The sequence below is a fragment of the Bison bison genome, unplaced genomic scaffold (genome assembly GCF_000754665.1).
Source record: "Bison bison bison isolate TAMUID 2011002044 unplaced genomic scaffold, Bison_UMD1.0 scf7180017864376, whole genome shotgun sequence".
Classification (NCBI taxonomy): domain Eukaryota; kingdom Metazoa; phylum Chordata; class Mammalia; order Artiodactyla; family Bovidae; genus Bison; species Bison bison.
The window spans coordinates 13,093,147-13,120,523 of NW_011494948.1; the positions used below are offsets into that span (position 1 = coordinate 13,093,147).

General features: G+C 41.6%; 1 protein-coding gene across 1 annotated transcript in view; it reads left to right on the forward strand.

Moving 5' to 3' along the window:
- The window catches only part of ADAMTSL1 (ADAMTS-like 1), a 496,626-nt gene that overhangs the window by 295,848 nt on the left and 173,401 nt on the right, over positions 1-27,377 (forward strand). The window contains exon 16 of the mRNA XM_010857061.1: positions 19,813-20,023. Within this exon, the coding sequence (XP_010855363.1) occupies positions 19,813-20,023 (211 nt within the window). The remainder of the gene's footprint in view (positions 1-19,812; positions 20,024-27,377) is intronic.

A 27,377-nucleotide genomic window follows, 5' to 3' on the forward strand; every position in this document is an offset into this window, starting at 1 on the left:
TCATGCCCAGGTCCTTGGCAGATAATGCTGATGGATTGAGTCCACCTTCTTCAGGTGTCATTGGGAATCCTTGTTTGTTGTGGACAATTTTGCCAAGCACTTCCTGGAAGCTGGACTCTTTGACTTCTGGTGACTGAGGCATCATGGTCACATGAAGAGCTTGGTGGACACTGAATCCTCATCACTTCCCCATCAGGTCTGTCAGTAGTGTCAGTACCAAGAAATCACAGGGTGTCATTCGTTACACTCTAAAAAGCCAGAGAGTGGTAAGGAGTTTTGACAGACTCATCTAGAATCTAAAAATTTGGCAAATGAGTTTCTGTTAGTGACTGGGGTTGTACAATCCCAGAATGTAATCTTTTTTATCTTATCTGTGAAGGAACACAGGTCAAAGGTGACTTGCCCAAGTAGCCATGGCTAGCAGAGCTCAAACTAAAACCTTGAAAACGTAGTGCTTCTTGACTTTGAATTCAGTGTGTATGATAAACAGGTGGACTCCAGAAACTCATATAGTGAGTCAAAATGTATGATCGAGAGCCAGACTTCTAAGTTCAAATCCTGATTCTGCTACTTATCAACTATGTGCCCTTGAGTTGAGTCACTTAACCCTTCTCTGTGCTTGCTTCCTTGTCTGTAAGATAAGAATGAAATAATACCTATCTCAGTGGAGTTCTGTGCATATTAATGGGTTAATTTATGTAAGGTACTTATAAGAGGGCCTGGTTATAGTCCCTGGATAAGTTTTCCAGTGCTCAAAATGCACTAGAGCTGGAATCAGGCGGCAGAGTAAGAGACCCCAATAGCTGGAGGTGGACAAATATACTCTTCACGACAATAAGAAAGCATTTTCTCACCAAACTATTTTTTTATTAATTTATCTATTTGGCTGTGTCAGGTCTTAGTTGCCACGTGTGGATCTCCATTGCATCACGTGAGATGTTCAGTTGTGGCACGCAGACTCTCTGGTTGCGGCACACGGGGTCAGCTGCTGTGCAGCATGTGGGATTTTAGTTCCCTGACAAAAGATCGAACCTACGTCCCCTGCATTGCATGGTGGATTTTTAACTACTGAACCACCAGGGACGTCCCCTCACCAAAATATTGAAAGAAGTTTTTATTCTTTCTCTCTACCTCCTGAACGTGATAGAAATGAACTGAATTGTTTATGTTTGGCTAATAAGATACCAGTTACCTCAGAAAGAAATCTTTTATCCTTTCCAAAGAAAGCATATAGATCCATAAGAAAAGCATTCCTTACTCCCTGAGAGTGAAGAATAAGAGTTAAGTGGAAAATGAAAGGGAAAGGAAGAAAATATAGCTGCATTCACAGAGCATGACATTTTTCTACTAATTTAGTATGAATGAATGATAGTCCAGAATTAGGAACTCAGTTGGCCTCCATGTGAAATGGGGTAGAAATCCTCCCCGTGGTTTTTTGGAAGGCACATGGATTCCACTGTTCTTGCTCAGAACTTAGTTATCAGGTTGTTTCAAGTTCCTATTTTTTAACTGGAAAATATGTAATATTTTTTGAGGATCAGGGAGCTGCTAGAAAGTTCTCTGTGGCCTGGGGAATGTTGAGCTACCTGAAACCAAACTGTTATATTTATTGTAAATGTGCAATAAAGCAAACACAATTGAATACAAAAGAGTTGTTCTGATTTGGGTATATTAATAGCAGTCAGTTCAAAGAACCACAAAAAGGCAAAAAAAAAAAAAAAAGAATACTAAATACCCTTTCTTCCTATTGACCTCTCTTGTGTTGGACAAATTGTATTATGAAAATAATAATAGTGATGGCAGCTACCACGCGGTGTTGTGTTCCCAGCACCTGCACAGGCGAGAGGCCAGCAGGTAAGAATACAGTTAGAACTCTGGAAACCACTTAGGGTTGAATCCTGGATCGCTACTGACTAGCTGTGTGACCTTGGTCACATTACTTCAGTTAACCCGTATATAAAAGGACATAATCATAGTCTGTCTTCTTAGGTTGCCATGAGGATTAAGGAGTTAGTAAATGTGAAGTTCTTACAATGGTATGTGTGTGTATGTGTATGTCAGTCAGTCATGTTCAACTCTTTGTGACCCTATGGACTGTAGCCCACCAGGCTCCTCAGTCCATGGGACTCTCCAGGCAAGAATACTGGAGTGGGCTGCCATTCCCTTCTCCAGGGGACCTTCTCAACCCAGGAATTAAACCTGCATCTCTTTTGTCTCCTGCATTGACAAGTGGATTCTTTACCACTGAGCCACCTGGGAAGCCCATTCCTAGTACATAATGAGCATCCAATAAATACTGAAAGCTATCATCACAGTTGCTGTCCCGTTTTACAGATAAAGAAATTGACATTCAAAGTGGGTTACTTGCCCAAAGATATAAAGTACAAGTGGAAGTAGATTCCGTCCCTGGCTTGCTGGAATCCAAAGTTCTAGGTCAGTCTAATGCACATGTGTCTCCTGCTTGGTGAACGTTACTCAGGAATTCGGGGCAATTCATCAGTGCTATTCAGATCCCAATGTATTTAAAAATAGTGTTCCAGGGATAAAAGTGCTAGCAATAAATGAGCATCATGGATAATCAAGAACAAATGACGGATTTAATAAGCCAAAATAAATCCTAATAGGAGGGTTTAAATTTATTCAGACTTCAGTCTGATAATAATCCTTTAACTCACGCTGAGATAACAAAACATCAAAGAGTAAAACGTGTATTCTACTTGAAGATGTCTTTGAACCTCACTTGAAAAACAACTTTAGGTCATTTTTGTGTTGTCAAATATGAAAATATTTGTGCATGGTCTCCCTCTTTCTCCTCAAGTAGACACCCCTCAGGGCTGGAGAGTGTACAAGCTGCTGTGTGAATAAAAACAGTCTTGGTTTGCAAAGAGCAGGTGCTGCCTGTAGCAGTGTGTGTGTGTGTTTATGTGTCCCCGTGCTGATGATTTTATCACACCCTGCATCCGTAGCTAGCTGCTTATCCTGATTCCTCACTTACCAAATTCTGGAGACTGAGCCAGAGACGTCTCTCCAGGGCAGATGGCTCTATCTTTTGTTTTCCTCTGCCAAACCAGGTTTGAAATAAATTTCTGGTCTGATCAGGCATGACAGAGGGCTTGCTTGAAGTCCCACATCCCTCTGTGCTGTGGGCCTGTTGGGATTCTCTCCAAAGCTCAGCACCCCTTGGGATGAATGGAAAGGGAGTATCCTGGGCATTTGGCTCTCTGCTGCTGAGACGTGTGCTACCCAGCAGTGTTGTGGGGGCTGCGAGTTTGAACTGTAGTGAGCTTAGACCATATTTATCATTAGGGCTTTGACTGCCCACTATGCCTCTGTTTCCCAGGCTCCCTTACCCACTGTAACTATATCAAGGAAAACAGAGACGAGTGAAAACCAGAATTTCCCAAGCATTTACTAGGCTTTCTAGTCAATATTCTTTGCAGCCCTGAGCATGAAAATAGATAAACTGAAAGTCTCCAAATGTATCCTGCTCTCTTACAAATCACTCTGCCTAGGATACTCTCTCTTTACTTCTGCCCTTGCCTGGCCACCTCTTATTCACCCTTCAAGATTCAGCCCACGTGTCACAGATTCCAGGAAGCCTTCCATGACTGTCACTAACTTTTTGATCCCCAGTCTGTATTTGTATGCTTCCCTCTATCTCATGTTTATCTATCTCATGGACTGAACTGAGTCCCTTGGAATAGGGTCTATGTCTCCTCTACCACTCTGTCCATTCACATAGAGCCTGGCCACATAAAGTGCTCAACAAATGCTAGTTGAATAAATAAGTAGCACTTATTTCAGTGTCTTATAGTTGTCGCTGAAAGCCCTTAAAGTCAATAAATTTTTTAGTCTCTGTATCCCCATCATTCAGCATAATACTTGGTACATAGCAGGTTTTTATCCAATGAATGTATGATTATAGGCACATATATGTATATGAATGGCTGAATACATGGATGGAAGAAAAAGTTTTAAATATAAAAGCCATTATGATGCAAAGGAAGAGCGGGGAGAATCTTGCAGGAAATAATAGAAGCAGATCTGTGGATGCTGACATAAAGGACTGACCTTCCCAAGCATTTAAGAGAAAACCCATGAATATAAATGGCCAGAAAGGTTTCCATTTACAACATAAATAAAAGGATTAAAAACTGCTCAAGAGAACTAACTCCAGCAAGTGTATTAGTTTGCAAGGGCTACCATAACAAAGTACCATAAACTGGTGTCTTAGAATGGTAGAGATTTATTCTCTCATACTTCTGGAGGCTAGAAGTCTGAAATCATGTGAAATCAGAGAGGGCCATGCTCTCTCTTCAATCTGTAGGGGAAGGAGGCTTCCTTGCCTCTTCCTAGCTTTAGCTGGTTTGTCAGCAATCTTTGGTGTTCATTAGCTTGTAGAAGGAAAAGGCAATGGCGCCCCACCCAGTACTCTTGCCTGGAAAATCCCATGGACAGAGGAGCCTGATAGGCTACAGTCCGTGGGGTCACTTAGAGTCAGACACGACTGAGCGGCTTCACTTTCACTTTTCACTTTCATGCATTGGAGAAGGAAATGGCAACCCAATCCAGTGTTCTTGCCTGGAGAATCCCAGGGACGGGGGAGCCTGGTGGGCTGCCATCCTTGGGGTCGCACAGAGTCAGACACGACTGAAGCAACTTAGCAGCAGTAGTAGCAGCAGCAGCTTGCAGAAGCCTCTCTCTCTAATCCTCTATCTTCCTGTGGTCACTTTGCCTGTCTATCTCCAGTTTTCTGTTTTTATAAAGACACCAGTCATAATGGATTAGGACCTACCCTCATGACCTCAGTTTAACTTGATTATCACTATAAAGACCCTATTTCCAAATGAGGTCAAATTCTTCAGTACCAGGAGTTAAAATTTCAACATATCTTTTGGGGAGGACATTACCAACCCATAACAAGGAGAATTCTTAAGCTTTTAGAATTTAAGTGAGGAATGCCACCTGCAAGTCAATGAACAGATGGTGATCTTTATAACCTGATTTGATGGATGCCAAGCAATGCTCTTAACTCCAAAATACTTGGTCCTGAATCTTAAAAGCCTTATATTTTACTTGGGATGATAACTAGAGAAAAACATTTATGTAAATAGAATTAAGTCAAATAAAATATTCTAGCCTTGGCTTAGAACAGCTTCATGGTCAATGTTATAGAACATAAACAAGGACCAAATGACAGTAAGTCCACAAAGAGGGTGTAATTGTTCTTGTTCAGTTGTTCAGTCTTGTCCAATTCTTGGCAACCCCATGGACTGCAGCATACCAAGCTTCCCTGTTCTTCACTATCTATTAGAGTTTGCTCAAATGCAAGTCCATTGAGTCAATGATGCCATTCAACCATCTTCAGCCTCTGTTTCCCTCTTCTCCTTTGGCTTTCAATCTTGCCCAGCATCAGAGTCCTTTCCACTGAGTTGGCTCTTCACATCAGGTGGCCAAAGTATTGGAGCTTCTACTTCAGCCGTGGTCCTTCCAATGAATATTCAAGGTTGATTTTGACTGGTTTGATCTCCTTGCTTCCAAGGGACTCTCAAAAGTCATCTTCAGCATCAAAATTTGAAAGCATCAATTCTTCAGTGCTCAGCCTTCCTTATGATCTAACTCTCACATCTGTACCTGATTACTGGAAAAATCATAGCTTTGACTATACATACCTTTGTTGGCAAAGTGATGTCTCTGCTTTTCAATACTCTATCTAGGTTTGTCATAGCATTCCTTCCAAGGAGCAAGTGTCTTTTAATTTTGTGGCTGCAGTCACCATTCACAGTGATTTTGGAGCCCAAGAAAATAAAATCTGTCAGTGTTTCCACTTCCTCCCCATCTACTTGCCATGAAGTGATGGGATTGGATGCCATGATCTTAGTTTTTTAATTATTGAGTTTTAAGCCAGCTGTTTCATTCTCCTCTTTCACCTTCATCAAAAGGCTCTTTTGTTCCTCTTCACTTTCTGCCATAAGGGCAGTGTCATCTACATATCTGAGGTTATTGATATTTCTCCTGGCAGTCTTGATTCCAGCTTGTGATTCATCCAACCTGGCATTTCACATGATATACTCTGCATATAAGTTAAATAAGCAGGGTGACAATATGCAGCTCTATGTACTCCTTTCCCAATTTTGAACCAGTCCATTGTTCCATGTCTGGTTCTAACTGTTGCTTCTTGACCCACATACAGATTTCTCAGGAGTCAGGTAAGGTGCTCTCTGCTACTCCCATCTCTTTAAGAATTTTCCACAGTCCACAGGCCAACCCTGCTACTATTTTTAATAGAACATTTCTATCTAGAATTCTAAGCAACCCAACTGAAACCTCAAACTGTTAAGGGCACAAGTGATTTGGCAGACCATCTACCTCCCTAACCTGTGTCTCAGGAATCCTATTTGAATCATAATAGGCAATAAAATTCTATCTCATTTTGGTGTACTGTCACCCAGAAAACAGGGCATTCAGAGAATGAGAGGCAGAGCTTAGGAGTTTTCACTGAGTTGAGCTGTCCATGGTAAACAGGCATATGGTGTTTCTTAGACAATGGGATGCCAGGAACAAGTATTGGGGGATGTTGGAGGGAGGGCTGGAGATGCACTGCACAACTGGGTCTAGTTTGGGGGCCCTTGTACTGTTTGACATCCCCGCGGAGGAAGTAGTTATTAAAAAGAAAAAGAAAAAAAAATGGCATGCTTGTAATGAGAACGTAAATATATATCTTGCTGCAAGTACTTTTTTTTTTCAAGAGCTATTCATTAATCTTTTTTAAAAAAATAGAAAAAAAAAAAGTACCAGAGAGGTCATTTACGATGTTGAAATCTTGATAACCTTGATTTCTTTTTTTTAAAGAGATGATTTAGAAGGTGAGCCAAGCTGACATGGCCGAAGTCGTCACTTGCACCACACTGTTCTCTGATGGAAATAAGTACTTTGCAATCTCAGGTGTTTGGTAAACTTTATAAGTATTTTTATAGAGCCAAAGCCTCATGCCAAGCAGGCTGACTTCCAAGAGAAGTGTGGATCTATCCCCTGTTTCCTGAGCCACACAAGTTCCTCTTTTACAGGGAGCCCTGATTTTCACGATGCTATTTATTATATATGCTTTTGGTTAATTTTTGGCCTTCAAAGAATATTTGTGCTCTTATTGTCTAACATGTCCTTTGATCTTTCATTTTCTTTTTTCCTAGGCCCCTTTAAGCAGCTTTTTAAAACACAGAGGTTGCAGCAGATCCATCTGCCCTGGAGTATATGTGTTTTTCTAAATGAATCTTCCTCTCTGACCCTTCATGACTACCTCCTCTATTCTTAGTGACTTCTCAGGATAGAAGTAATCTGAGTTCCTTTCCCAACTTTGGGGAAATCACTGGAACCCTAACTTGCTGATCTATAAACTGGAGGTAGTGATGCCTGCTTTGCTTTACTTCTAAGTTAGGTGGATAGAGTGAGACAGTGCCGATGAACAGACTTTGTGGTTTGTAGTCAGTCATATAAATGCAAGTCTTATGAGCACCACACTGCCTATCTTCTGAAATTCTGTAGTGTTCACGCTTCAGCCTAGAAGTTTAGCAGTTAGCTCATTCCTCTTATCTAACTGTGTTTGCTGGGTCTGCTGGGTATTTGTCAGTTCTCTCCATCTTTGCTGAAAGCATGTTGAAGGTGGAGAGCACATCCCTACCCCTCTGTATTTGTCGCCAGGCTTTAGCCAGCTATGCTTAAATGCTCAATTAATGTGGGCATGTCACAAATGTCCTTGCCCCCTGTCTCCATAATCTAGGGCAACTTTGACTCACTCCAGGAAGAATTCTCACTCTACTCATTAAACTCTCTTCTCTCAATCATCATCCATGCATTTACCAAATGTTTACTGAGCACTCAGCAAGAACTGTTCATATTAGCTAATGTTCATAAAGCATATCATCTGCGCCAGGCACTTTACTTAAGCCCTTTACATAGATGTGTTCATGTAAACCTCCTAACAGCCCTTTGAAGGGAGTATTGTTATTATTCCTATTCTACATGACCAAACTGTTGAGTAACTTGCCCTAGCTTGTGCAGTTAGAGAGATGCAGAGCACAGGTCATTCATGCTGAATCCAATTCCAGATCCAAAGATCTTCTTCATTAGGCTAAAAGATGCCTGGGCATCCTTGATGTGCCAGGCACGATAGTAGGTGCTGGAGATAGTAAGATGAATAAGTCTGGGCCATTAGGGTCTAGTAAGAGAGACAAATAAGTAGATAAATAACTACACTATGATGGAAATGAGACTGTGGGAAGAAAAGAATGCCACCAGAGGAGAGACACAGTAGTGTGCTGCAGAGAAAAAGGGCTAGCTTCACCTTGGGGGGGGGGGCGCGGATTGGAAAAGTATTTAGAGATAAAGATGGTGTTCGTGATCTAACCTGAGCGGAAGAGGAGTCTGCCAGTCGAGAAGAGCTGTACTCCTCTGCTGGGTATTCAGCAAAGCTGATTATGGGGGTGACCACAGAGTATACCAGACTTCTTTGGGAAGCACACTACAGGCCAGTTAAGGACTTGACCCTTGGCCTGTGGGTAATAGGGTGTTACCTGTTACCTGAAAAGTGGATGTTTTTCATAACTTTTATTGATAGAATTTCAGGGTTGGTTTTAAGTTGCAAAAATAAAACACAGAACTCCCTTATACCTGTCCCCTCAGTTCTCTAGTTGTTAACATTTTGGGACCATTTGAGAAGAATTTTAGGTATGTATCCCATATGCATCCTAACACTTAAGTGTTTCTTACCTGAAAACTAGGATGCTGTCATGAATAACCACAGCGTAACTGACCACCAATCAAGAAGCAGCTGAATTCAGTAACACCATCTCATGCAAAAACTCCACTCACGTTTTGCCTGTTGTCCCAGCAATGCCCTTTTTAGACCCAAGATTGAATCTGGGGTCTTGTATTTGGCTGTCATTTCTTCTGCTTCCATCTGGACAGTCTCTTCTTATCTTTCATATCTTGGACATTTTAGGCCAGTTACTTTGTAAAATGTCACTCTGTTTGGGTTTGCTTAATGTTCCTTTACGAATTTTAACTTTTGCCAGAAACAGCACAGAAGGATGCTGTATTCTTAGTGCATTGTATCAGGAGACGATGACAGATGTCTCATTACATTCGTTACTGATGATGTCACCTCGTGATTTGGTTAAGATGATGCTGGCCAGGTTTTCCACTGTAAAATTTGTAAGTAGGTTGATCATATTAATAGTAAATAGCAAGCATTTTATTGGGAGATAATCTGAAACTAAGTGAATACCCTGTTCCTCACCAAATTTTCACCCGGTGTTAATATTCATTGATGGGTCTTGCGTCAATCAGTTGTTATTGTTGCAGTTATTGTTGCCAAATGGTGACTTTCTAAACTCTTATCAGTCCTTCTAAATTACTAGTAGGCATTCTACTATTGAATAGAGATTTCTCTTTATTTGTTTACTTTGAATATCTAGTTTGCTCAAAGGATTAAAATTCATTACTATCAAGTTGTCCCAGACACAACCAGTGGGAATCCCTTCAAACTTACCTCTGTGTCCTTTTGATTTTTACCCCATCCTTCTTTGAGTACTTCCCAGTTTTCTATAAAAGATATTTCAAGTTCATTTTTTATTTTCCCAGCCCCTGCTGCAGAGCCATTTTTACAGGAACTGGCTCCTTAGTGGAGACTGATATTTACAAACTAAGATCTGGGCACTTTATACTTGATACAGCTATGATGACATTGCTTCTAGACCTCTGAGCAGAGAGAACTAGGAAATATTATAAACATATACATATTACATTTGTATACACTCATGTGTATCTGTTGACATATCTTTGTCTATCTAACTGTCAATTAAATAGCATGAGCTCACACTGTTTTCAATACCAAATTTATAAGATTTATTCTGGTCTTGCCCCTTTTCGTGTGTGTAACCCCTCTCTCTGATAAGAAGAAGTCTGGCTCTCATTCTCCATAATGTATTTATATATTTGTTCAGTCCTCCCTGAATGTTTGGTTCTCAGTTATCCTTGCCCAGTGGTGAGCCCAGTCAGAGGCCTATGGACCACTCCCTCCCAAACCTCAGGCTAAAGTTCAGTCCTACAAAGTGGAAGAGGGAGGAAAGGGAGGAAAGCTGGTTAGAAAGTACAGCTGCAGCCTGTACATCCACTTGGCCCCCACTGGGTGCCCTGGACCAAAACTGAGCCCTGGACACACAGGCTCCCTCCCCTGAAAGCCCAGCTCAGACCCCAGTGAAAGCTTATAATCAGAGGAAGTCAAGTGAGCAAATTCACATTTCAGATGTCATTTTGGAAGCTTCAGGCTATGGATAGATTGGAAACTGGAAGATGGGGAGATAAATTCAGAGCCACTAATAAGAGTCCAAGAACCTTAAAGTGGGACAAGGTCATCATGTCCCTGGTGAAGTGAGGATTCTCTTTGTCCTACCTTAGGATTTCTAGAGCTGGCCATGCTCCGTGGTATCTGAGTTATTACTGCTGGCTTGCTGTGTACCTCCTGACCTCAGTGGCATTCTAAAGAAAACAAATATCTTTAAGGGACCTTTCAAAAAAATCACAGGATAGAAATGTTGAGCAAAAATGTTAGAGGATTATACACAAGTGTAAAGAATGCACCTAACAAATAAGCAAAGTTCATAATGGTATTTTGCCTCCCAATAAAAGCTGCATTTTTAGTTTTGAACAGGAAACAGAGAAATAAACCCTGCTTTGCTGCAAAAGCCAAGGTAAGAGGAGGTTCTCCCAATAATAGCTTGTGGCGGGGAGTCTGCCATTAGAAATTACACGCATTTTACCAGCAACAAACAGTGAGTTGCCATGCTGGAGGCCTCTCTGAAAGGTAGGGGAACAAAACCACTCACATAATGTGCCCTTGTCTAAAGGAAGGCCAAAATTCCTCCCCTGTGTAGCAAATACAAACACAAGCGGATAAGAAGTGCCAACCTCCATGGGTCCTTGATTGCCCAAATTGTCTCTGATGGCCACCTTCACAAAAAGCAGACATGCACCTGAGGAGCCACACTCTGTCTTGGCCCTTCAGCTGCCAGGTCACACTGCTGCTTCTCTGAAAAATAACTGCAAGTGTGTTCATGACCCTTGGAGACACTGCTGTGGTTGATTCTGTGACTTAGAAACAGATCCGTCATTTTGTTATTTGTCATTTTCTGAAGTTGAAAGCACCAGGGACCCAGGAATTTGTATCTCAAATCTCGTTTGTCCTGCTGTCTTCATTATTCTGGCCCTCAGAAGCATTTCCCTGGGCTGCCTGGATTTGATTCCTGATTCCCTTGTTGTTGTTTGTTTTGTTGGGTTGTGGTTTTGTTTTTGTTTTGGGGTTTTTTGTTTTTTTTTTAGTAATTTATTTATTTGTTTCATTGGGTCTTCTTTGTGTGCAGGCTTTCTCTAGTTGCAGCGAGTGGGGCTACTCTTTACTGCACTGGGCCTCTCTTGTTGCAGAGAATGGGCTCTAAGCACACAGGCTTCAGCAGTTGCAGCACATGGGCTCATTAGTTGGGGCTCATGGGCCCCAGAGTGCTGGCTCTGTAGTTGTGGCACATAGATTTTACTGTTCCATGGCATGTGGAATCTTCCCGAACCAGGAGTCAAACCCATGTCCCCTGCATTGGCCAGTGGATTCTTATCCACTGTTACCACCAGCAAAGTCCTCCCTTATTTACTAGCTGTGTAAGGTTGGATAAGTTGCTTGGCTGGTCAGAGCCTCTGATGTATTGCTCTATAAAATGGGAGAACTGATAGTACCATCTTCATCTGGTGGGTATAAGTAATACATAAATTTAGGTATGTATCCCACATCTGGAGGGACCTTAGCCCTGAGTCCTGCTAGGATAATGCAGAGCTGGGGCTTCTAATATCCACAGTGCTGGCCTCTGTCATAGGGAGCAGCCCCATTCTCAGCACCCACGTGTCCCAGTCATGGGAGACTTGGATGCAATATAGGTGGCACTGACATCAGTGTGAGGCCTGGGAGGGGACACTCTAGGCCACAACTAATTAATCATTGAACTTCTCCAGGCCTCAACTCCTTATTGTTAAAATGCAAATAATAATAGTACCTCTTTCACAGGGCTGTGAAACAGATTAAAGGAGGCAACTCATTTAAGGCAACCAGCACAGTATCTGGCTCATTGTAAACACTGGTAATGTTAGTATCACTCTTGTTATTGGCAGTAATAGGTGATGTCAGCTGGATATGTTGCTGTCACATCAAGGCATGTGGCTCATGGCAAAGGGTCACTGCTCTGCCCAAGGCCAAGAACTAACCAGATACAGGCAGAGTGACAAGACCGCATTCCAGTAAGCTGTACTTTGGGCGGGACTCCAGCACCATCAGAAAAACAAAGTGGTAATTGGGAAACCAAGCCTAAAATTTTAAATCCGATTATAAACATAGGGCAACCCAAGTACACATGATGCTGGACAGAGGGCAAGAAGCCTACTTCCAGCCTTGCAGAATGGGAGGTAACCTTCTGTCTCCTGCCTACCCTTGATCAGGAGTCAATTGCAGGAGCTTGGCAAGGTCCAGCCGGAAGCTACAGGGCATCACTGTCATCTGTCAACTTCCAATGCCTTCCCTGCAAGCAGGTTTTGGCAGAAAGAAATAGGAATGTAGAGAAGAAAGGTTCAGAGGAAAGAAAATAGTGTAGAAAGAGAATTCAAGGGGACCAGTCTCCCTAACATTTTGGCCATGAGCCCAACCATGAAGCCAACACCTGAAGCCCAGAAACTGAAACAAACCATAGTGCTCGTGTTTACCATTCTCTGTACACAGAGCCAGATCCTTTAGCCCAAACCACTGGGGCAGGTGTGTTTAGGAATTCAGAATTTGGGACATTTTAGAAATATGTTATGATTACTAATACATTAAGTATATAACATCTGCAGTAAGTTCTGGCAAGGGGTGGGAGTGGGGAGGGGCCATAATCCAATAGGCTAGTATGACTGCAGTAAACTGTAAATGTTTACATCAAGTGAGATGAGGCCTGTCAGAGCGTCGTGTCTGTCCAGGCCCAGCTTTGTCACGAAAGAATTTGCACCACCCTGAAGAAAACCTAGAGCTTTGGGGACTCTGAAATTGGGGTGGGTGGTTTTTAGAGGATGTGAGTTCCCTCACTCTTCCTGAGCATCTGCTGTTGCAGGCAGCATGCTAGGTCCTGAGATCACAGTGGTGTATTGGTTTCCTAGGGTTGCCGTACCAGAGTACCACAAGAGAAGTGACTTAAAACAGCAGAAAAGCATTCTCTCACAGTTCTGGAGGCAAAAACCAAGTCCAAAATTATGATGTCAGCAGAGCCATGGTCCCTGAAACATGTGAGGGAGAATCCTTCCTTGCCTCTTCTAGCTTCTGGAGTTTACCACAGTCCTCAACATTCCTTGGCTTATGGATACTTCCCTGACATCTCTCGTCTCTGTCATGACATGGCATTCTCCCTGAGCGTCTCCCTCCCTTCTTATAGGGATACCTGTCGTATTAGATTTAGTACCCACCCTACTCTAGTATGACCTTGTCTTAAATGGTTATATCTACAATGACCCTACTTTCAAATAAGGTCACATTTTGAGGTACTGGGAGTTCGTATTCCAACATATCTTTTAGAGGGGTACGATTCAACCCATAACGAGTGGTAAGCCAAAACAGGTTTAGCCCCATGCTCTCACCAAGGTAATAGTCGAGTAAGATAGTCAGATTACAGGTATGTCCTAAAGAAGACATACAAATGGCCAACAGATATATGAAAAATGCTCAGTGTCACTAATCATCAGGGAAAAGCAAATGAAAACCACAATGAGATATCATCTCAGACCTGTCAGGATGGCTCTCATCGAAAAACCAAAGGCCACAAGTCTTGGCAAGGATGTAGAGAAATTGGAACCGTTGCATGCTGCTGGGGGAAGTAAAAAATGGTGCAGCCATTGTGGAAAACAGTATGGTGGTTCCTCCAAGAATTAAAAATAGAACCATCATATGATCCTGCAATCCCACTTCTGGGTATTTATCCAGAAGACTTGAAATCAGGGCCTTGAAGGGAAACTAGCATTCTCATATTAACTGTAGCACTAAGTATTCTCAGTAGCTGTTTCCAAGATGTGAAAACAGCCTAAACAACCATGAAAACGGTGATATATACTTTTAAATTGAATATTATTCAGCCTTAGAAAAGAAAGAAATTCTGCAATATGTAACAATGTGGATGAACCTTAAAGGCTTTATGCTAAGTTAAATAAACCAGTCACAGAAGGACAAATACTCCATGATGCCACTTATACAAGGGACCTAAAATAGTCATAGAATCATAGAATTAATAATTCATAGAATTAAAGAGTGGAATGGTGGTTGCCAGGAGCTCAGAAGAAGAGGAAATGGGAATTGCAATCAACAAGTGTAACATTTCAGTTAAGCAAGATGAGTGTGAGATTTTCTGTACAACACTGTACCTACAGACAACAATACTGTGCATAACACACTTAAAATTTTGCTAAGAGAATGCTCTTTCCACAATAAAACAAAAAATCAAGTGTGTTGAGAATTTCCAAATAGAGAACTATGCATGGAACCATATTCCAGAGGAGAATTTTACCCAGTCGAGGGCTTCCTCCCTGAGGAGGTAACATTTTCAATGAAGATGAAAAGATGGATTAAAGTCAAGGGGAGAAGCATGAATGCCCTCACTCTCTGATGTCCAGAACCCCAGTCTTCCTCAGCACTGGAATTATGGGAAGCCAGAACCCAGAATCCCAGCGAAGGCCTTGTCCATGTCTCCCGGGCTGCCAGCTACAGCTTGCCTGCAGGCTGGCTCCCACGGGCCTACAGTCCCTCCCTCAGAAACAGCCAAAGGCACAGAATCCAGGGAGGCAGCTCTTGGCAGCCATTGAGACCCAGCGCTCACAGCTGAAGCCCCCATGCAGGGGAGGAATAATGGGGTCATCTCTCTGCTTTCCCTCTTTGGGCCTAAATTGATGAAAAATACTTGGACCCGTAATCAGCAAACTGCTGAATGCACAGATAGCTTCTGCTGCCCTCCTTCCTTGAAGATGTATGAGTAAGCAGATATGTCTGTTTCATGAGTTTTTCCAGCAGCGTTGAAGTGGCCTCATGGCTGCCAGATGCCTCCGCTTCAAGCTCCCAGTGACTGATTTTCTGCCAGAGGTGAGGGCAGGAGTGGGGCAGCCAGCAGTGTGGAGACTGTATTAGAGCAAATTTTAACCTTGGAACAGCACTCACTGTGTAGGCAGCTCCTTTATGAGACATGCATAGAGTGGTCATCAGCACTGGGGGTGGTGGTTGTATTTTACACCCACAGCATTTTAGTATTTCTCTTGAAAGTGGTTGGCTGGAGGGTGAAGAACATCCTTTTTTGAAGCATAACAAATGCAAAGAAAGTTCACACATTCTGCACGTATGGCCTGGTGATTTTCACAAAGCGGGTGCACATCCAGCACCCAGATCAAGATAACATCCCAGAAACCCTCCCCCTCCCCGCAGCATACCCTATTTCTAGTTACTACCCACCAAAGGCAGCCACCTCCCTCACTTCTAACATTGTAGACTCGTTTTGGGTTTTGAGTTTTAGGTAAATGAAATCACACTATGAATTTTTGTAGTTGTGGCTTTGTTCACTCAATTTTATGTTTGTGAAACTCAGTCATGTTCCTTGTTGTTCTAGGTTATTCTCGTTCTATGAAGTTTTATGTGAATATATCCTAATTGGTTGTCCATTTACCTGTTGATGAGCATTTGGGTAGTTTTCCATCTGGGCTATGAGGAATAGTGCTTCTGTGAACATTAATTGTTTAAAAAGAAGTATCATTCATTTCTTTTTGGCTGTGTTGGGTCTTATTGCTGCTCCCGGTCTTACAGCGAGTGCATGCTACTCTGTAGTTACAATGTGTGGGCTTCTCTTGTGTGGAGCACAGGCTCTAGGGCGCACTGGCTTCAGGAGTCGTAGCTTGCAGGCTCCAGAGCACAGGCTCATTAGTTGTGGCACACAGGCTCAGTTGCCCTGCAGCATGTAGGATCTTCCCTGACCAGGGATCAAATCCGTATTCCTTGCATTTCAAGGTGGATTCTTAACCACTGGACCACAGGGAAGCCCTGAACATTCTTGTATATGTCTTTTGATGAACATACACACGTTTTGGGGGGAGAATATATATTTGTACTACACACATGCTAAGTCGCTTCAGTCATGTCCATCTCTTTGCGACCCCATGGACTGTATGTAGCCTGCCAGGCTCCTCTGTCCTTGGGATTCTCCAGGCAAGAATACTGGAGTTGGTTGTCATGTTCTTCTCCAGGGGATCTTCCCAATCCAGGGATCAAACCCGTGTCTCTTATGTCTCCTGCGTTAGCATGTGGGTTCTTTACCATTTGTGCCACGTGGGAAGCCCAATTATATATATTTCAAGAGTACAACATGTGCTTTGAGATACAGAATTAGTTGTCTATTGTTCCACAATGACTTTTCCCCAAACCTAGGAGCTCACAACAAAAATAAACATTTATTACCTCTCACAGTTAAATGAATGAGAAATTTGGGAGCAGCTTGGAAAGGCGATTCAGGCTCCGGATCTCTTAGGAGGTTGGAATCATCTGAAGGCTGGGCCTAGTCCAGCAGGACTGCTTTCAAGGTAGCTCACCCCTGCCACTGGCAGGTTGATCCTGACTGTTGGTGAGCAGCCCGATTTCCTTTGCATGTGGACTTTTATCCACATTTTCTCGGGGTCCTCATGACATGCTGGCTGGCTTCCCCCAGAGTGAGCAGTCAAAGAAAGAGAGCCATGTAGAAGCAATATCCTTTCTCTAATTTAGCCTTGGAAGTCACATAGCACCCCTTCTGCCTCATTGTATTCCTTACAAGTGAGCCAGTAAGTCCAGCCCATAGTCAAGACTCCATCTTTAGAATGGGGAAGAGGCAAAGATTGCGTGGACATATTTTTTAAACCAGTAGCCCTTTAATATTTTAAAGCTTGGAATTTACCCAAGCTGGGGATCTAAAAATAAGTTTACAGACATTCATACAAGGATCTAAAAGAAATATATTCAACTCAGCCTCTCCTCTTTTATTCATTTTAAAATTCTGTGAATATTTATAGGGCAGTTTTCAAGGTATTTCCTAAAAATAAGATGGCATAATAGAAAGTACACAGGCTTCAGAGCCAGACACACCCAAGTTTGAATCCTGGGTTCACTACTTACTAATTATGGGTATTTGGGCAAGCAACCTCTTAGATTCTCAGATTCCTTCAACTTTAAAATAGGGAAAATCAATACAGCCTATCTCATAGTGTTCTGGAAGTAATTAAATGAGATAATGTGTATAAAGTGCCCACTATGGTGGTAGATCCCTTCCATTTGCTCATTTATTTTAAAAAGTGGTAACTATATATATTAACTGTTTAGAAGGAGCTATGATGAACCCTGTGAAAGACACAAAACTGACTCAGACACAGATCTTGCCTTCTACAGGTGTGTATTCTCATAGGGCCCTTAACAGGCAGAAAAACTGTTATACTACTGAGAAAACATTTCATATCTGGAACAAATATGGATACAGTTTATTTACAACTAAATATGGATTAAGTTTGGATATATGGAAATGGAAAAAATGTTGAGGGGCAAGGAAAAACCAGAAGTATTACATATTAGGAGTAATCACTTGAGTAAAGATAGAGCTAGAAAACCAGGGGGCATGAACTGAGAACAAGAAAGGACTTCATTACTGATATGGCTTGAATCCAGGGTAGGAAAGGAAGTTGTGGAAATAGGAATTGGAAAGGTAATTACCCTAACAGAGTACCTGGAAAGGGTTGAGAGAGCTCTATTCAGCTTTACAGTCTGATGAGAAACATTATGGCACCCCACTCCAGTACTCTTGCCTGGAAAATCCCATGGACGGAGGAGCCTGGTAGGCTGCCGTCCATGGGGTCGCTAAGAGTCAGACACAACTGAGCGACTTCACTTTCACTTTTTACTTTCATGCACTGGAGAAGGAAATGGCAACCCACTCCAGTGTTCTTGCCTGGAGAATCCCAGGGACGGGGGAGCCTGGTGGGCTGCCGTCTATGGGGTTGCACAGAGTCGGACACGACTGAAGAGACTTAGTAGTTGTAGTGGTAGTAGTAGTAGAGAAACATTAAAGCTAGTGACTTTTTTTTTTTTAATTGGAGTAAAGTTGCTTTACAATGTGTTAGTTTCTGCTATACAGCAAAGTGAATCAGCTATATGTGTACATGTATCTCCTCTATTTTGGATATCCTTCCCCATTTAGATTACCAAGAGCATTAGGTACAGTCCCTATGTTATATAGTAGGTCCTCATTAGTTACCTTTTTGATACATACTAGTGTATATATGTCAATCCCAATCTCCAAGTTCATCCCACTCTCCCCTTCCCCGTTTAGTGTCTCTACATTTGTTCTCTACATCCATGTCTCTATTTCTGCCTTGCAAATAGATTCATCTGTACCATTTTTCCAGATTCCATGTGTATGCATTTACTGTAAAATATTTGTTTTTCTCTTTCTGGCTTACTTCACTGTGTATGACAGACTCTAGGTCCATAAAGTCAGAGACTTTTAAACCAGTTTTCAGGGCTGGCTACAAAGGTTAGGCAGTCCTAGCTACTGAAGGGTCAACTTGCCATGCTTTTCTTGGCTGGCTCCTGTAGAATCTTTGTGTCTCACTTTGTAAACAGAACTTTCTAAAACTGATCATTAAAGAACACTTCTCACTCCAAACCCAAGAAACTCAGTTTTTTTTGTTTGGTATTCCCATTTTGGAGGCTGCATCAACAGGGAAATTGTTTTTATAGGCCCTTAGATCACTATAAACATACTTGTCAAGACTTGGCCATTTGGAATGGCCCGTTTATGCACTTAACTCATCTCTGTGTTTGACTTCCTCTTCCAGATAATAAGCTGTCCTCTCCACTGATTCCTCCTCAAGAAGGGTGATCTATTTTGCAACTTTCACTTTTGTTACATTCTCCAGTCCCAGACAGTGATGATATTTATACATAAGACAGGGACATTTCTATGCTATGATGGCAGCTTGAAGGAAGTTGGAACCGGCGACCTTTCATTTCGAAGCCAAAGAAAAATAAACGTGAATGTTTCAGTCTTGCTAAGAATGGAGGCTAAAGAGATAAGCAGAAAGCCTTCTTCTAGACCTGCTATTCACTATATGGTATCTAAAGCCTTTATGTGCACAATGTATATCTTATCCAACATACCCTCTTATTTTGATGAAGCTTATATGTTTCATCAAAACAGACATAGAAAGTGAAAAAAAGATAGGAATTTCCTGATGGCTCAGATGGTAAAGAATCTGCCTGCAATGCAAGAGACCTGGGTTCAATCCCTGGGTCAGGAATATCCCCTGGAGAAGGGAATGGCTACCCACTCCAGTATTCTTGCATGGAGAATTCCATAAACAGAGGAGCATGGCGGGCTCTAGTCCATGGGGTCACAAAGAGTCAGGCACAAGTGAGCAACAAGTACTTCCATCAAAATAGACATGATTGTGACCATTTCTGGTGGTTTTGTGGTAAAAATTGGATGTTTCACTTTATCACCCTCTTTGTTTAAACAGATTCTTGAACATGAAGAGAAAAGATGACTTCTAGTCTTGGGATAGAATTCCTAGCCAAGCTTGGGCTGGACCTTCCCAAATACCCACATAGGTGTTTTTACTCCATTAGGATAACACTTGAATCAAGGCAACCGTTCTGTACACAGGTTCTCAGGGTATTCTCTTCCTCTGATTTCTTCACAGGTGGGAAATTGGCAAGTGGAGTCCTTGTAGTCTCACCTGTGGGGTTGGGCTGCAGACCAGAGATGTCTTCTGCTCCCACCTGCTTTCCAGAGAGATAAATGAAACAGTAATCCTGGCTGATGAGCTGTGTCGCCAGCCCAAGCCCACCACGGTGCAAGCTTGTAACCGCTTCAACTGCCCCCCAGCCTGGTACCCTGCGCAGTGGCAGCCGGTGAGTTCTGAGGTTAACACAGTATTGGAGTTTGTGTTTGCAGCAGTACCTCAGGACAGGGGACTGTGTTGTCTGAGAGTGCTGTCCCATAAAAGGAATGTTCAAGATCTGCTCAGGCATGTCCAACTCTTTGCGACCCTGTGGACTGTAGCCCACCAGGCTCCTCTGTCCATGGAATTCTCCAGGCAAGAATACTGGAGTGGGTAGCCATTCCCTTCTCCAGGGCATCTTCCCAACCCAGGGACTGAACCCTGGCCTTCTGCATCTCCTGCACTGGCAGGTGGATTCTTTACCTCTTGAGCCACTGGAGCTTCCCAGTACTCCCACAACCTTATTCAAATTCAGATCTTTTCATTACAAATAGCAAGCTCTTTCCATTCTACCACCCACAGTGATCTCCAAAAGCAACTCAAATGACCCATCTCTTAACCTGAAGATATTCCTGACAAAGTTTTCACTGAGCTAAGGAAAAAGATTTTAAATAAGGACTGTGTGGTGGGTAAATTCCCATAAAGCTAACTTTTCTGAATGTTTGCTCTTTCTAGTTTTTTTTTTTTCTGTTTAAAATTCTAAGAGATAAAGATACCAGGCAATGGCTTTTTTCTTTTTTTTTTTAAACATAATTCCTTAGCAAAATAGGATGTTAGAAATCAAGTCAATTCCAGACTTTTAAAATTTTCCTGATCCATGGGGAACTATCATTTTAAAGCAAGGGTTGGCAAACTGCTGCCCAAAACCAAACCCAGTTCATGACCAATTATTGTAAATACAGTTTTTTGGAACACAGCCACACTCTTGCACTACACGGGCATAACTGTGTGGTTGTGACAGAAACTATATGGTCCACAAAAGCTAAAACATCTACTCTACCTCTCTACAGAACAGTTGGCTGACCCCACTCTAAAGCATTAAAATAATAATAAAAACACAATTATTTTATCCTCATATCCTATCTAAAATTAATATATATTTATCAAACGAAAATTAAGTACCTTTTTTTGCATACCTTTAAAAAACATAAGACTTTTCTTTAAAGAAAACACTTTTAATCTTACAGTGCAGTACCTTGAAAAGTACCGTAGTACAGTACAGCAGCTGGCATCCAGGGGCCGGCATCAAGTGAACGGGCAAGAAGAGTTACTGACTGGAGGAGGGAGAGAGGGTGGGAGATGGGAGAGCTGAAGGGTCATCATCAGCAATAGGAGATGGAAAGCAAACTGCAATTTCACTCACACCTTATGAAAAAACACAAGATTTTAGATTGATTACTTGGATAAAATCTTACTGTGCAATTGCCTTCCTATTAGAATAGCCCTCATAGTTTTAAAGTGACAAAAAAAGGTCCTGGAAAATAAGCCTGAAAAGTAAGGGAGACATACATCCCAGTTTTACTGAAACAGTTTTTACTCTCAGAAGTGGCCCAATTAGAATGATAAATGATGCAGTCATCAGACTGAGAAGGAGAGAGAAGGCAGCCTTGGTCCTGAGACAAGGAGCTGCCATTTCCATGCATCCTCTGTGCTTCTTCAAAACAGGGGACAGGGCCCCTTCCTTCCTCCTTCCCCTTCCTGGTAAAGTTCTCAAAGAATCTAATAGTAATAAGTGAGCAAAAGACTCGGTGTAAAGCATCTAGAAGCAGACATGGACGCTATACTGTCCATGTCTGCTTGGATGTATATCCTTTTAGAACCTAAATGTATATGATTAAGTTCATAACTTCCATGCTACTGTGTCAGTGGAAATCAAGAGAATATTGTGTACTTTGAACACTTTGTGTACTATTGTTCTGTTAAGAAATATATATTATTATACACCTAATTGAAGTTAATCCTCATAACAGTCCAGTGAAAAGCAGATTTTATTGTCTTCATTTTAGTTTTGAGGCAACTGAGGCTCACAGAGCTAGCTAACCTAGGAGTGGACATCAGCTCAGTTTTATGTGATCCCTTCCGCGATACCCCATTGTTGGAAACCACTGTGGCAGGAAAGGCTCTCAAGGGCTTACATAGAAGCCCCCTTGTTTTATGGATGATGTAACTGTGACCAAGGTATAGTTTTGCCCAAAATCACAAAGCCTAATCCAGAACCCAGGTCTCCTGATTTCTGGTACCTTTAACTATACTCCGGCTCCGTACTGCACCACTAACTTATGGTCATGCTAAGAAAAGATGAGGAATCAGCCTAGATCAACCTCTACTGTTGAAACTAATTCCCTGGATTTTTAGTTTGTGTTGCCATTAAGTACCTAATAAGTTCTGGGTAAAATGTTTATTGAATGATAAAATGAATGAACAGATCAACAGTACCACCCACAAACCCTGGAATGTTTTTTACTTTATATCCCACTGATGGGTTTGTTTCATGATTGTAGGTCATAATATTGATGATGGAAGTCAGCAAAGCACCAGCCTTTTTCAGTAGTTGCACATGCTGCTGAGTAATGCCAGGGACCTACGCTGTTCTTTCAGTTTTTACAGCACATCCATATACATGGTCTTTTTTGCTCTATTGCCAACATTACTGCCCCGATGCCCAGCGGTCCTATTGAATCATCGGATTTCTAAAGAGTCAATTATTCTTCCATTGTCCATCGACCTTGGGCCTGTTAAGATATGTATTTATTTTGAAAGCATTTTCTATTTCACTTCATTAGGGAGAAGCCTTTGAGATAAGTTGGATTTAAATCTACTTTTCAGATCAAGGAAGTAATAGTAAAGAACTCTTTGAAGTTTAGCCAATGAACCACTGACTGTACTTTATCAGGACTTTTTAAAAGATCTTGTTTCAAACCCAATACATAATCGTTGTGAAAAATATTCAAACATAATAAATAAATAGCATAGAAAGTGAAAGCCACGAGGGATTCTACCTTCCACAGAAAAATTCCTGTTAAACCCTTGGTGCCTAGGAATCCTTGGTCACTTTGAGGAATCTCTGAACCTGGAGAAAACAATTGGCTATTCTTCTTATATCATTTCCTAGAATCTTACATCTTTAGAGTTTTAGGCAAAATCAGCTACCACTGACCACTTATTAGGAGAAAGGAAGTCATTGTTTATGCTTGTGAAATAAGTCAGGAATAATTTAAGCATCTCCAGTCTACTTAGCAGTTGTCCTAGGACACCACTTAGTTGAGATATGGGCTATTGGCTGTCCATTTGCCAGCCTTGCTGGGACAGGGGACCTGTAGTGCACAGAAATGTCTTTTCCATTCAGCTGCCTGGATGCACCAGGAGAGAGGGCTGAGGTGTTTCATCCTTCAGCAGCCAACGTACAGTTTTTTTCTTACAAAACAAAAGGAGAGGGTAGATCCAATGCTTCATTTAAAGGAAGACAGATAACATCCTGATGAATACTGGCCTGTCTGACGGGAGAAAGTCCCCCTCCTTGCTCTTTCAATATTGGGCTGCCACTGACCTCATGCATATTACATATGCTTTTCTGGGGGGAAAAAATACAAATTATGTAAGTTGTCATTTACCAACTAGGAATGCAATCTCCTTTGTCCTTCACAGAGCATTTACTAACAAGTAATATGTAGCCAATATTTACGCATTCTACAGGTCTGAGAAGCCCAAGTATTTATGTTAACATTTTAGTTTAGAAATAGTTAAGGTGAAATGAAGCACAAATCTAATTTCTATTTCTAGCTTTGGTTTTTAGGGTGCCATCTTTATTTCCTTTCTACCTCTTAGTCCCTACTGCATCTCTTGGTTTTCATCTTTGGTCTTGTGTGAAGGACTCAATATTTATCAATTTAGCTATAATGGCTTTTTGAGATTTTGTGGTTGACTTGGGCCCCAGTCTATGAGGTCGAAGAGGCGGACATGACTGAACGACTAACACTTTCACTTTTGAAACACTTAAACATTTCATGAATTAGTCTCCCAAATCCTTTATAGTTTGTTAAACATGCACGCACACTCCTTCTGCTGCTTCTCCTTCTCATCATCATCTTTCATGTTGACTATATATACTACTTCTAATTTTTTTTATTGAAGTATAGTTAATTTACAATGCTGCATTAGTTTCTGGTGTATAGCAAAGTGATTCAGTTTTATATATTTTTTTTCAGATTCTTTTCCGTTATATGTTATTACAAGGTATTGAATATAGTCCCATGTGCTATACCATAGGTCCTTGTGTATGTATCTGCTAATTACAAAGTCCTAGTTTATCTCTCCTCTAAACCCTGTTATCTACTTCAGTAACCATACATTTGTTTCCTATGTCTGAGGCTATTTCTCAGTTTTGTAAATAAGTTCATTTGTATCACTTTTTGGATTCCATATATTAGTGATATCATATATTTATCTTTCTTTGACTTTCTTCACATAATATGATAACCTCTAGGTCCATCTATGTATATTAATTACTTTTTTAAATACCTCATGAGAGATCATTTTCACAACTGGCATGTTACACCACCATGACTGAGAACCTTTGATATATATGCATGAGTAAGTGGGAGACACCTTGATCATGACAGTCTTCTGCGAGGATTTTTTTCATTGACTGTCCGTGGTCATATAATAAAGCCAAGTGGCTTAGTCAGGCCGTCATTCCTCTGCATGTCTGCCCCTTCACATCTCTAACTCTGGTTCTCCCAGCCCTGCTTGTAACATCCCTTCTGCCCACACTTCTCTCTGCCTACCCGCAGTTTTCCACCTGTCTACCTGTCAGAGCCCCCGGGAGTCCCACCTCTCCCACCAGGACTCCTCTCCTGTCCTCCTGCTCTGCAGCAGCCATTCAAGGTCAGTGCTGCTCATTTAACAGTGAGATCGCACGGTACTTGGGCAGGTGAAGCATAGAGAAGGATGCAGAAAAGTACATGGCAAGTGTGCTGTTCATTTATTGAGCACGTGGTACATTTCAGAAGCTTCTTCTTATTCTAATAAGAGCAGCACTTACTGTGCATCAAGTGTAGTATCAAGCCACTTAATTTTATATTCAACTCATGTAATCTTCAGTAGCCTTAATGGGATAGTTATTACTATGATCCCCATTTTGCAGATGAGGAAACTGAAGCACTGTGAGATTAATGTGGATTCAGATTTTATGTAGTAGAGTTCGTTCTACTGAGCTTCATATTCTCTTTTAAATTTTTTGTTAGTTTATTTCTTTTTGGCTGTGCTGAGTCTCCATTGCTGCACGCAGGCTTTCTCCAGTTGCAGCAAATGAGGGTGGCTCTCTAGCTGCGGTGCTCAGTCCTCTCATTGCAGTGCTTTCTCTGGTTGCAGCTCACAGGCTCTAGAGCACTGGCTTTAGTACTTGTGGTACATGGGCTCAGTTGCCCCTGCAGCATGTGAAATCTTCCTGGATCGGGGATGGAACCCGTATCCCCCAGCATTGGCAGGTGGACTCTAAACCACTGGAGTCCCAGGGAAGTCCTTCATTTTCTCTTTTAATCCTTATAGCAACCCTTTGAGGAAACAAGGCTCAGAGAAGCTGTGCTTGCCCCAGCTCACACAGTCAGTAAATGGAAAAAAGTCTGTGTGCTTCACAACCCATTCTCTTTTCCACTGTGCAGTGCCTCCTTCCCAGAACGTCCTTGCTGTTTGCTCTACAGTATTACATTGTGAGGAAATATGATATCAGCCTAGTATCAGCAGTTTAGGTAAAAGGCAGGATTTGTTACCTCCCCAGAGTTGTTCATCTGTGTGTGGCTCTTACTGCTGCTCTAACAAAGTACCACACACTCAGTGGCTTAAAATACCATGAGTTTATTATCTTACAGCTTGGGAGGTCAGAAGTCTGAAATCAGTTCCTACTGGCTAAAATCAAGGTGTTGATTTTAAAATCAGGTCTTCATTCCTTCTCGAAGCTCTAGGGGAGGTTGTGTCACCTTGCCTCTTCCAGCTTCTAGAGGCTCCTGGCTTCCTTGGCTCATGGCCCCTTTCTCCAGCTTCAAAGCACTTCACTCCAACCTCAGATTCTGTCCTTATCCCTCTCTGTCCGACTCTGATCCTCCTGCCACCCTCTTATACCATGATGACTACATCAGGCTCACTGTGATAACCCAGGTAATCGCCATGTCTCAAGAGAGTTAACTGAATCCCCTCTGCAAAGTCCCTTTTACCAGGTGAGGTCACATGATCACGGGGTTCAGTGATAAGAACATAGATATCTCTGGGGTCAGGACTCAGCCTAGACTGTGGGCTGACAAGGCCTATTAGTCTCCATTACGACAAGGTCCTTGAGATTCAGAGTTTGTATTCTACTCCTCCTCCTCTTGTCACTGTTTTTGAGCCTTATATGCATCAATCTTCTTTGCTTTTATTCTAAAAAAATAACTTTAAAACAGAAGTGAGGAAAAAAGAGAAAGATGCAAGGAAGATTAAACTGCAGTGAGAGACTCCACTCTGAAGCATCGTTTATATTTATCTATATTACTTGTGTTTTATGTGCAGGACTGCATCCACCCCCTGTACATACATCTTGCGCGCATCTGTGTAGAGACTGAAAAGTCACCACAACCCCTATTTTCCTTCCTTGCTTAAAACTGTGATTATGTGGTGATTTCCCTGTAAACCTTTTCTTTTCTTTCTTTTTTTTTTTTTTTTTAATCAGGGTTACAATTCAAAATGCCTGTAGTTTAGCTATGTAAAAAGACATATGAGAGGAGAGGCCCTGCTGGTAATATTCAGGAAAAAAAAAAAAAGAGACAATTTTAATGATAACCATAAATGCTTGTGAATTAAATTTTTCATTTTCTAGATCTAAACACACCACACAGAGAAGAATAACTTTGGTCTGGATTAGAGGGCTGAATTCTGGCAGAAAGAGTCAATGTGGTCATCCGTTTTGTTATATACCAGTGACTAAAATGTAAATCCTCATGAATCAGAGACATCTTTATTTAAAATGTTGTATCCAAGAAGGAAAACAAAAAAGCTTATTGGAATATTTATCTTATTTTTAGTAGTGTACTTCATAAAGAAATGGATGCATGATACCTGGTGGCTCAGTGGTAAAAAAAACAAAAAGAAAAAAAACCTGCGTGCTAATGCAGGAGATACTTGTTTGATCCCTGGGTCCAGAAGAAGACCCCTGGAAAAGGAAGTGGCAACCTACTCCAGTATTCTTGCCTGGGAAATTCCGTGATCAGAGGAGCCTGGTGGGCTACATTCCATTGGGTTACAAAGGGTCAAATACAACTTAGCAACTAATAGCAAATGCTATCCATGCTTCACGTAGTAACAGGAATATTAAACCCAGAAGATGCCCTGCACACTCCTTGTACTTCCAAGATTAAGAAAGCTTAATTAACATTAGATGACCAAGATAATTTTAACTCACAAAATGATCCAGATAGAAATTCTGTTTTTATTTAATAATTTTGTTTAGTGAGATT